The sequence below is a fragment of the Labrus mixtus genome, chromosome 13 (assembly GCF_963584025.1).
Source record: "Labrus mixtus chromosome 13, fLabMix1.1, whole genome shotgun sequence".
Classification (NCBI taxonomy): Eukaryota; Metazoa; Chordata; class Actinopteri; order Labriformes; family Labridae; genus Labrus; species Labrus mixtus.
In genome coordinates, this window is record NC_083624.1 from 4,818,078 (window position 1) to 4,829,905 (window position 11,828).

The 11,828-nt window shown below is 39.8% G+C and overlaps 2 protein-coding genes across 4 annotated transcripts in view; both read right to left on the reverse strand.

The window, feature by feature from the left end:
- Window positions 1-97: 97 nt before the first annotated feature.
- On the reverse strand, window positions 98-5,085 carry tmem30c (transmembrane protein 30C). The gene is made up of 7 exons (XM_061053283.1): window positions 4,776-5,085; window positions 4,414-4,530; window positions 4,179-4,286; window positions 2,975-3,065; window positions 2,757-2,903; window positions 2,452-2,664; window positions 98-1,130 (listed from the first exon to the last, which is right to left on the reverse strand). Exons 1-7 carry the CDS (start codon window positions 4,971-4,973, stop codon window positions 943-945), a joined length of 1,062 nt encoding a protein of 353 aa, XP_060909266.1. The 5' UTR covers window positions 4,974-5,085; the 3' UTR covers window positions 98-942.
- A 451-nt stretch (window positions 5,086-5,536) lies between these two features.
- Window positions 5,537-11,828, reverse strand: part of cmss1 (cms1 ribosomal small subunit homolog) — a 37,262-nt gene continuing 30,970 nt past the window's right edge. For 2 of the 3 annotated variants that reach the window (XM_061053284.1, XM_061053287.1), the window contains exons 2-10: window positions 9,933-10,069; window positions 8,608-8,679; window positions 8,376-8,508; window positions 8,223-8,282; window positions 8,024-8,126; window positions 7,866-7,926; window positions 7,689-7,776; window positions 7,520-7,608; window positions 5,537-5,844 (exon numbers count right to left, since the gene is read on the reverse strand). In XM_061053284.1, coding sequence (XP_060909267.1) covers window positions 5,761-5,844; window positions 7,520-7,608; window positions 7,689-7,776; window positions 7,866-7,926; window positions 8,024-8,126; window positions 8,223-8,282; window positions 8,376-8,508; window positions 8,608-8,679; window positions 9,933-10,069 — 827 coding nt within the window. In that variant the 3' untranslated portion in view covers window positions 5,537-5,760. The remainder of the gene's footprint in view (window positions 5,845-7,519; window positions 7,609-7,688; window positions 7,777-7,865; window positions 7,927-8,023; window positions 8,127-8,222; window positions 8,283-8,375; window positions 8,509-8,607; window positions 8,680-9,932; window positions 10,070-11,828) is intronic. The other variant, XM_061053286.1, reaches the window with a different exon arrangement.

Below are 11,828 nucleotides of genomic sequence, written 5' to 3' on the forward strand. Positions count from 1 at the left end.
TAAAAGCTAAAAAAACATCTGCAAAATCACATTTTATTCTCCCTTAAAGATTACATTACAACATAACATTTCCCTTAAACCTTTTTAAAAAAAAATTAATAAATATGTTAATTATAAAAGTATTAATGGGAGGGTTCATCAATGAAATTAAAAAAACACTCGGCTCAAAGCATGTTCAAACACAACGCAGCGTTCACAGACACATCATCACACATAAAGGTATTTAGTTGAGAAAGTACATTTCTAGATGTGAAATACAAACAAATGAACATTTCTTTTTTTATGCCACTCTCCTTAAACTTCATTTTCATTTATACAACAGTTAGTTCTGATCAAGCGATCTGATTGGACAAGAGGCTTGGACTAGGACAGGGACTTTTCACAGTATGTATCACTCCTCCTAAGCCAGGATGCTTTTTACTGACTTTTACAGCTGACATTGTTTTGTCTTTAATCATAAACCTCAGAATCACACAACAGACTCTGATTCCACTGCTTTCATGATCAAATTAATTTCTTTTGACATGCATACAAGTAAAGGTTCGCACTACAAAGTAGCTGCTCTGTGGTAACCATGGATACGAGCAGAGTAGCAGTAGAAAAGAATGTTTCGGGTTGATGGACAACAGCCGTTGAACATGTTGAGTTGGTGAAGTTAAAAATAATCTGTTGTCAATTTTTTTACTTTTTAGGACTTTTTTCTGCTCGTACGGTTGTATGAAGTAATATCACACTCGAGGTCGAGATGTTGTTCTGGATATATCAGCACTGCTGTGATTATCTTAGGACTGAATCACAGCAGTGCTGATATTCAATACATCGCTCCCTCCCTGATATTAAGAATCATATTCTTGACATTTCAGATTGTTTTCTCTTTGAAACGTGGTCGAATAGCACGGCTGCTAGTGAGATTCCCACCATCCGTGACCACATTGTTACCCGTCACTCCTCCATGTTCTTCCCGTCCTTCCCAAACTTCCACCAGACCACGGTGAGGACGACAGCCAACAGGAAGCTCAGGCTGCTGGTTACGAGGTAAGCGATGGGCAGGAAGTGGTTCTGACCTCCAAACCAGGTCAGCGTGGTCAGCATCACTTCCTTTCTGCCTCGGAAGTACTGCACGGGGAAGTCTGGGGAGGTAGAGGTCAAGGCCGAAAATGGGCGATCACAGAGAGGAGCTCAATGGAAACGAGCGAAAACAGCCTCCGTCCATACGCTCGTGTTTGAGTTTTTAACAGAAGACAAACGGAAGTAATCGCACACACAATGGGACATGTGTAACCCATAGACTATAAATAGTCAACAGATCCAGATTGATGCGACCCGTTGGTTTGTCTATTGCCTTTTTAAATCCTTGAGTTCAGCATGTGGCCACCACCATGTTAGTTATGAAGCGGCTAATTCATTAACTAGCAGAAGAGCTAGTTACCAGAATGACAGTCTACTCATACTGGGGTAATTCAAAAATAAAACACGTCTTCTCATCACTGCTTGCCTAAATCTGAGTGGAGAGAAGCCAACAACAATCCTGACACCAATGCAAGGGCTTCCACATCTAACATCTAAGCTAACCAGCTAGGTACGGTGAGCACAGAAACGTCTTGCTAATTTGTGCTAACATCAATAAAACAACAATAGGATTTCACCCAGAAAAATAACATGTACACAAAGTTCATTAAGTATCATAAATCACACAGAAAGCCAGATAATGTTTGTCCAATAAAAAAAAATCCCCAGAAGACACCAGGAACCTAAAACAGCACTGCTCAAAGAGGCCACGCCCCTAATTATGCATAACTTGAAACAGTGGAGTTGTATAAAAATGAATCCCGGTACAGTTTTCATGAACAGCAAGATGAGCTGTAGAGTCCACACCTTTTCAGTACCAGGCAGTAAATACATTTAATCCTGCTGCCAAGTTGGATAATTAATAGGGTTTTACCATAGACTGTAAAATAAAATGGACGTAGTCTCTGTGATGTCACCCATTGGTTTCTGTGTATTTCTGAAGCAAAATGATGGAAGTGGCCACATTGGAATTGCTGTCTAAACCAAACTGTCAGTCATCCTAGAAACAGGAAAAGGTGGAGCTGAGGCAGACCTAAAGCCTCCAGACAAACAGCTACAGTTTGCCCACTTACAGTCAGATCAGTCTTCACTCTGCATAACTGCCATAAAATCACAACAGATGATATCAAAACAAATCCGCCCTACAACACTGTGTGCTGATAAAGACGTGAGCTTTGGACACTCAGGGAACTACAGATTTTTGCACTTCAGCATAGGCTTCATTTTTCAACACCGGAGGTTGCCGCTTTACTTGGCATTGCCTTGCTTTTAGAGCCAGCCTCTAGTGGCCGCTAGAGGAACTGCAGTTTTTCAAATCTTCCGCATTGGCATGATTTTTCAGCCGCTTGTGATCAGGTGAAAAACAATGCTACGAAAGGATACTGTAGGATATCTTGATGCTGTAGTTTCCCACTGGTAGACCCTTAGTAAAGGGCTTGTCTGCTCTGTATAAAACCCCATAAAGCTTCCTGAAGTTGGGGAAGGCTGCCTCTCTCATCCACACGATCAGGTCGTCATTGATGAAGCCGTTGTTGGTCGGGTCGTGTTCATCGAGCTGGTACACAGGGTCCTTCCAGTACGGAGGCTTTGCTATACCTTAAAAAAAATAATATCTGATGTAAGACATCTGAAACACAAGAGGACTAAATGTTGGAATACACAGTCAAGGTTTCATCCTTTTTTATTACCTTTGAACTCTTGAGCCAGCGTCAGGTTCTCCGTCCTCGGGTTGCGGTACTTGACATTTTTGTCCGTGTACCAGGTGATGCCCTTCCTATACAACGGAACGGTAACTGAAGGACCAGTGGGGCCATGATATTTCAGACTGAAGGAGTCTGGAGGGACAGATGTGAGTTAAGAAATATAACAAGAGGAACTTGAAGATGATGTAACGAGTGGTGCTCACCGTTGAACATACTGTTGGCCACAGCACCACAGGGGGCGATGGGGCGTCCTGCACCGTCTTTGTCAAACGGTTGACAGTATGTGCTGGGATTCTGTTCAGACATCGAGGTTAACAGACAAACTGAGGTGGATTTTTTAACAACGTAAAAAAGCTTCAAAAGCAGTGGTGCACTATTTAAACAAGTAACATATTCAACTAGAATGTATACAACGCTTTTTCTCCACAACATTTTTATGACAGCTGCAGATTGGGAACAGAAGATAAATATATTTATCACAGATTCAGAAAGAAAGGAGATAAGATAACGTGATTGTGGTGAAGTGTCTTGTAAAAGTTGTCAGCTCGAGTTGTCAGATTGACTGCAGGAAGAAGGGTGGTTTGAGAGTGACCTACTGACCTGAATCTTCGACCTCATCACAGACCAACAAACCAGTGTGACTTCGAGTAGCGAGCAGTGTGTTTAGGAAATGTGGCATTTGTTGCAGTATGTAAATAAAATGTTCAAACTAGAGCCAAACCGCTGTAACAGTCAGTCAATGTTATGCCCTTATATGGGCCTATCATAGATATGCCACTGTCGGTGTAGCTGTTTTTTTTATATTGTAGTGGGAAAACTTATTTAATATGATTGTTTTGCAGAAAGTTTGTGCTTGGGGTGATTAAAATAATTTCAATACGATAAATTAAACTACCTTTACTCATAGCGGTAATACGGCACATTTCTGTGTTTTTGTTATGGCATACCTTCTGTGACAATTTGTATATGATAAATGTGACAATTTCATGTTTTTTTATTTATTTATTATTTAATTACCGTTAAATAAACTACCGGCATTTAAAAGTTTAAAAGTTCGATCATAAAGTTAAAAACTACTGACATATTTGCTTTTTTCAATGTTTTTTATTATTTTCAAATAAAATGAATTTCATTATTTAAACAAGATTTGGTCCTCAGAAAGTATTTTTCCAAAAGATGAGTCTTGAAAAGGGGGGGGGCAGAGCATCACAGCTCAGCAGATTGTGGACCGCACCAGAACTGGTCGACAAGGTATACTAATGCTGCACATTTTATATTTGAAGTTGTTCTTTAAAGGAAGCACTCTGAATCTTTTTGTGTGTAAAATCATGAACTAAACGGTTTATTTGTTCAGTCTCTAATTTAAAAAAAATGTTGAGATAAATTAGTAGAAAATAGAGGATGTACCTTTAACTTATTCTTCCTGCCAACCATCTGTCCGTCATCTCTTGAGTCCATGTACCTGCGCAGGTTCTGATGGAAGTTGCGGAGGCCGTAGTAGAAGAAGACATCTCCCTGAGAACACATCATCAACACACTGTTAGGTGTGCAAACAGACTCCTGCAGCCTTGACTCACCGTCAGCTTTACAGCACAGACGAGAAATCAATCAGATTCTCCATACTGGGTTGTGAGATCGTTACCTTGAACGCTTTCTCAATAGAGAACTCCACGGTGCAGTTGCATGGTTGGTCGGCGTTGCTCACATTTTTACGTTTTTCAAAACATACATTACACGTCCCGGCCTCCGTGTAGTCCAGCTGAGAACACAATAGAAAGACTTTATGAAAGAGTAGAATAAGCTGTGGAAAGAAAGAGTCTTCCTGTTTACCTAGCTCTAAACATAACCTTGGATCTTTCCTCACTTTGTCACTCCCTTTTTTTATTGCACACAAGGGCATTCAGTGACTTCCTCACTCTGTCTCACTCACACACACATGTGCATACTTAAATCTATTTCACATATGCTTAAAGAATTACTGAAGAATGACAGAAAGAGGCTCACCTTTACTTCCCGTGTGCTCTGCACTGTGAGGAGCAGCCACACTCCCAGCAGCATACATATCAGAGCCATGAAGTAGAAGAATGGCAGCACAGTGTTAGCAGTTAGCATGGGGGACCAGGCAGGCAGCCTCTGCTGTTTGAAAGCAGAGTTATCCGGCCTCCGAGCCAAGGGCCCGGGCTTGCCCTTCACTTTGCCCATGAGAGGGAACCTTCTGCCGGGGACAGACCGAGAACTTTGACAGCCGGAGAGTTGAAGAGGTGTCAGAGTGCGCGCTGCTCTATCTTCTCTTCCTGTTTTTTTTTTTTTCTACAGAGATATCTCCCTCCACACGTACACACACACACACACACACACACAGTCACACACACAGTCACACAACGCTCTGCTTGCCAAGAGATTTTCCCAGCAGGCCTTGCAGAGCGGGGCAGGCTGTTGTGGTCTGTTACTTATTAACCACAATCCCTTACTTAACTACCTCTTCTGCTTTCTGTTACCATATTTTACTCTTCTTAACCTCTACAAGAAAAACTCTTTTCACTTTCACTTTCAAATAACACTAAAGTTCATCATAAATATGTATTCTTTTCTGCAGGAGTCGACGATTTTGTGGTTTTGAAACCCCTTCACGCTGCTTTAAAACGCTTTATCAAAAGGATGTTTTGATAAATGGGACTTCCTATTGGGCGAGTAAACTCATGACCTCACATTTCTCAGTAGGAGGGACTTCCCGAGGTCGGACTAAACAAACAAGAAGATGCTGGTTTCATTATGAGTCCCGTTTATTCAATCCATCACAGCGCATCACAGCGGCTTCAAGAGCGAACAAACAACAGCACACACACTCAACACTAGTTTAGAAAATAGTCAAAAGAACAATGCAGAGAGGGAAAACAAACAGGAAGAGGATGTTGCAGCATGTTGTGAGGACCATCGGTTTGTAGCACTGTGTGGATGTATCAGCGCACGGCAAACTTCCCACTGTCAGTTAAAACAGTCCAATTTTAACTTTTTCTTTTTTACACCCACTCAGGATCCCGTTCTCCAGCAGCTTCATGAAGTCCAGCTTGATCTGAAAAGGACATAATGAACAATAATTCAGAATGAAGTAAGACACTCTGCTTTAACACTGGTTTGTGTGATCTATTCAGAGGTGTCAAAAGTATTCACATTCATTACTCAGGTAGAAGTATAGATACTAGGGTTTAAAAATAATTCTGTAGAAGTTGAAGTATCAACTCAAGCTTTTGACTCAAGTAAAAGTGTAAAAGTGCTGGTTTCAAAACTACTTACAGTATAAAAGTAAAAGTAATGTAAGGGGGAAAAATGCCATAAAGGACAAAAGCTTAGGCCGCGCCACAGGGGCCTATAGTGCACTACCCCACCTCCCCAAAAAAACATTTTTCTAAAGGCCATAATGACTATAATGTTATATTAAAATGTTAATGTTGAAAAATGTGGGATGCACCTGTTTCAGCCGCATTTATGCCCATTGAAAATGAACGTAATGCTGCAAAAAGTCAAACTTCAGAGGCATGTTATCAGTAGCCTTTATTGGAATGTAAATGTACAAACTTGAAAACTCGAGTTCTCTTGAGTCTCTGCCACGGACACCTTCGCACTAGGCTACATACGTCTGCTATTTCCTTGCTGGAGTGTGACGTGATTTGTGTCATGTGCAGGTGCGATGGATCGCGTACAAACCAATAGGGTGTCGGAATGGTATATGTTTATACTTCTCATCCAACCACAATCAAATTCACTGGATGGCGTGATTTATCTGGATAGGTATTTTGGTGTTTTTTTGAACGATGACAAGCCGGAATGAAAACAAGCCGAAATGAAATAGGAGTAACGCGGCTATTTTTAAAATGTAAGGAGTAGAAGTAAAAAGTCGGCTAAAAAATAATTACTCCAGTAAAGTATAGATACCCAAAATTTCTACTTAAGTAAGGTAACAAAGTATTTGTACTTCGTTACTTGACACCTCTGGATCTATTAAACTATATTAACTTTGTATAACATTTATTGTAATATTCAAAGTCATCAACATGAACTGATCACGATCGATTTTAATAAACATGCTGCAATAATTGACAATTTGACCCATAAATCAATCTGGTAGTTACAGTCTTGATAAGTTGTTTGATCTACAGCGACAACAGTCCATCACTAGTTGATCAGATTTGAACGTCTGATTATTAGTTTTGATAACTGATTAATTATCAAAAGTGTTGAAATTCTTTGATTCCTGCTTCATAAGTGGAGTTGTTTTGTAGTTTCTTAACTCTTCTATGACAGTAAACGTAATACCTCTCCCAGTTGACAAAACAAGTTTGATGGTTTTATCTCAGGCACAGAAAATAATAAGAACATTTCACATTAAAACAAATTCTTCAGACAACATCTAGACCCTCTCCCTCATTTAATATTGAAGTAACACATAAATTGGCTTTTATCGTGTCTGAAGTTAAACTAAAGGACACAAGATGGCTTCTGTTTTAATTAAAAGTCTATACTCTGTTTGTGTTTCTGTGCACAGGCTGCATGTTGGACCATGATTGCAGGTCATAAATCATTCTGAACAGTAGAGGTCATACATCACAGTCAAGCAATAATAAGTAGGAAAAGCATATTTGTGTGGTAGCGATATTTTAATGTCCTAAAGACGTCAAATATTTTTTAGAACATCCAGCTTGTCATTAAAGCTCATTATGTTTCACGTCCAGCAGGGGGCAGTATCTCACCTCAGGAATGTCCACCATCCTCCGCAGTTTCTGGTCCCTCCAGTTCCAGTCAAGAACCACATATCTTAAAGCCTGCAGGTTCAAACCATCTGGAGGAAAAAACAAAGTGTTTACATATAAAAAATAAGACCTCAAACATTTAAACTGCAGGATCAGTGTTCACACCTACCTTTCTCAACTAAGGCGCTGATCCTTCCAGGGGTCCCTACTCCAATGTGTGTGACTCCCTTCTGCAGCAGCTTCACCTGCTCCTCTACCTGAACAGAAAACAAAAGAAGAACTGTTTGAACTCATCACTGTACAAAGTTTTCATGCATTTTAAAAAGGCACTGGGATCTCTACTAACCTTGATGTGTTTCGCAAAAAGCTTTAGTGCCTTGGCTTCGCCCTTGAAGGTTGTCAGCTGCCTGGAGATGATAAGAGACAAAAAGCACTCGTATAAACATGACTACAAAGTTGTATTGTGGGAAAAATCGACACACACCACCTCTGTGTTTCACCTACTTGATGAGCTCGATGGTTCGCAGAGCAGAGCTGCAAACGATGAGCAGAACCACAGAGCTCTTCTCTGTGTGCTGTTTCTGAACCTTCGCCCACTTGGGACAAACTGCAGGCAAAGAAAGAAAAAAGAAGAAGCGAGAAAGTGATTAGTCTCGTTTAAAAGCAAGCGGCTGAAATGATTTTCAGTGAGAGCATCACTCACCTTGTTTGAGATACGAGGACAGGCTGTGTGTCAAGTCATTGCTGGACAGGAAGCTGGAGTCTGGAAGATGATGGAGGGCAAGACGGTGACCTCGGTGAATCAACAGATCAGCACATATTGACAAAGCTTAGAGAGGTAGAAAAGGTGACTCACCGTGCAGTTTGAGCTCCTCCTGCTCGATCACAGAGCGTTTGTCGGAGAAATACTGCGTGATCAGGTTCTGCAGGTCTGCAGGGCAGCCTGGCTTTGGCTCCGAAGTGGACAAGACATCAGTAATTGTCTTCTTCTGGTAAATAAAACACAATCAGGTGAAAGTTAGATTTTTACAAATAAAGCCCAGTGACTGTAGTTCCTCTTTTACACCAGCAGGTGTCCCCACACTCACCTTCCGCTTTCTTTTGACTTTGGGTGCCATTTCATCCTTGGGCTCTTTCTTCTGAGGGATGATTAACTCTTTCTGTGAAAATCCAGAAACACAAATACACCAATCAGGTCCATCATCAACAACTAATACACATTTAGAGTGAATGAAGAATGCAACTGAGTTATAAGTAGAGTTAATTATTTCATAAATACAACACTCAAGTCTTGTAGAACATCTACATTACTTTACCATGTATTGTATTTTACCAGATTTAATGCCTTCACCATCAGATTGACCAGAAACAGGCTGCCAGAAGAGATGACTTCTACTATCAATGAGAGGATACGTTCCCAATATTTATATTCAATGTTTTTATTTTCTGATTAATAGTTACTGTTTCTGGTTCAGGCATCTTATATGTGATTATTTTCTGATTACTTTACTCCTCTATGACAGTGGATGTTAAAATATGATGTTTAAGGTCATTTCATCGTGGGCTTTGAGAAACACAGATCCACATTATCGTCATTTTCTGATCATTTATGGAACAAAAGAAACGAACCCAAGAAAGTAATGTTTGGATTAATCAACAGTTATAAATCATTTGTTGCTACTTTGGTCTGTTTTATGATTCCAAATTGACAGATCAGAAGGTAAAGTCTGCAGATGAAAAAAGTAGAGACTTCAATTAAATCCTCTTTACAAATGATGTGAAACAGAAATAAAGTGAAGGATTTACAATGAGCCGTCTCCATCAGCTCAGAGGTGCTACTTACTACTCAACAGAAAATGCAGGTAAACTGTTTGGGGCCCCAGGCCAGTAGGGGGCCAACAATAGCTGACAAACTTAAATCCATAGCAGTGGTTCAAAATGTGTAAAGTTTGCAATCATAGTAGGAAACCTCCCTAAAGGGGAGACTCACTCTTGTTAAAACAAAGTTAGTCAATGCTTCATAGTGTGAGTGTAGGCTCCTAAAAAAAGAGTGCTTTGCTCAAGGGCACCTCAGCAGTGCTCATGATGTGAACTGGCACCTCTCCAGCTACCAGACCAACTTCCAGATTTGGTCCGCATCAGGACTTGAACCCTTTGATTCCCAACCCAAGTCCCTACAGACTGAGCTTCAACACTCAGATTTTGGAAAATCCAAAACTGCTTGATTTGACAATTTCACTTCTTCTAACAGACATGATGACAGGCAGATTTGGGGCAATTCATTTGCATACATTCGCTGACATCTCTTTAAACTAAAAGTAAAAACATCCAGAACAGTTGTCTAATCAAGTCGAGCATAAAAAAAAAAAATTCTGATTGACAGCTTTTACATCTGAAGGGCTCAACATAATACCTGTTCATTCTTTTTCTTCTTCTTTGCCGTGACTGTTTTTTCTGTTCCTGTATTCTTCCTCTTCTGTGGTTTGGTCTTTACGTCTGTGTTTTCTGATGGTTGTTCTTCATGTTTCTCCTCCTCCCGTTCAGATGCATCTGTAAAAGAAAAAAAAATGCAAAGACATTTCTCATTATTTTGGATTTAGTGGTAAACTTGGAACTGTGAACAGTGGAATGTAAAAAAAAAAAAAAATAAGGTTGGCACCTCAGAAAAACATTTCAGAGGTTAGCACAATTAAGGTTGTGTTATGTACAGAGATGCCTAACCTCCATGGCACCGTAGAAATAAACGATCTCTGTGGATACGAGCCTGGGCACTTGAACTGGAGATTTGGCAACAGCACAGTAAAGTATTTAGGACGGAACAGAAAACAGAAATACTCAAACCTTCCCTGCGATAACAACAATGCAGCAAAGCTCAATCCAAGCATCTGGTTATATTTAGCCTCTCTGTTGCTACCACTTCTCCGTGCATACCTCTCATCTCATGCTATGAGGTCATGCTCAGACCCTCTGGCATATATGCATGCTTGTTCAAAATACTTCAAAACAGATGCCAGATAGAACCGGGTAATAAATCTGTGAGTTTCACTGCAGTGCCCTTCCTGAACGAGTACTTTTTGAATGCCTGTACTTCTGCTTTGTAATCGTCCCTGTGGACCTTTAGTCAAAGAACAGACATGCTGACATCATCTCTATTCCTCATTAAGTGGACTCAGATTTAAAACATGTCACAAGTATCTGTAAGTGCTGCAGTTGAAGTTTAGTGATGTCTGTATACTTGATGATTTGTAAAGTCAGGGAAATCTCCTTAAGCCTGTCTGTGAGGGGTTGACATTTTTAAGCATGCTGCACTTCTTGCCAAAACCTCATCAGTCGCATCAACGCAGGTACTTCTGCATGATTAATTGCTGGGTTGTCTTGACACAAGAATTTTAAACTTTGATATGATACTGCTAGGAATACTGAAACAGGTATTAATACCATGGCAACAAAAATAAAGTCCTAGATACCAACAATTAATTTCTTGTTTTCAATTAACAAAAGTGTGCTTGGAAGTTTTGATGGATTAATTGCGCTCCTATCCACATGTAGATGTAGTTTTGTTTCAAACCTTTGGACTTTTCTGTACAATCGATTATTAAAATAACAGACATTGTAATGTTTTTGGATGCTCCATCATTCAGTGTTTAAGCAATCTCAAAACCAAAGTTGGAAAATCTTGTTAGGTTCCAAATTTCAGTTTGAGTCAGAAATGTCAACAACTCTGTCAGTGACTAATTATATCTATTAAAGAGATCATCACACTTGTGTAATTCAGTGTACTTCTTGTGATGAAAGATTCAACAGAAAACTCAAAGTACTTGGTCTTTTTTGATTCTTTGATTTTTTTGGAAATGTTCAAAATCCAAAACAAAAAACGCCAACCAGAATTTACACTTTTAGACACTTCAAATCCATTATTACCCCTTTACCTTTTCTGAAGATTATTTCCTTTTTAATATAGATGGAAATTGAAATAACAGGAGCAAAATGTACTGTTTCACACACTACATCTGAGCTCATCACGATCACAAAGACGTCTGACTTAGGAGACTATGAGGCGTCATAAAGGTGTGAACACGTTTGGACAAAGTGTGCAGTAACGTAGTGCCCCCCCTACATGAGGTTAAGGTGAGCCAGTGCTAGAGCTGCACGATATTGGGAATAAAAAAAGACATTACAATATATTTTCTTTCTGTGATATATATATTCAGCATGAAAATATATACAGAAAATCAAACCAGATTTTGTTTTGCATTAAGCACCTCAAAGTGACGTGTCAAAATGCTCGACATTGCATGTCATGATGTGA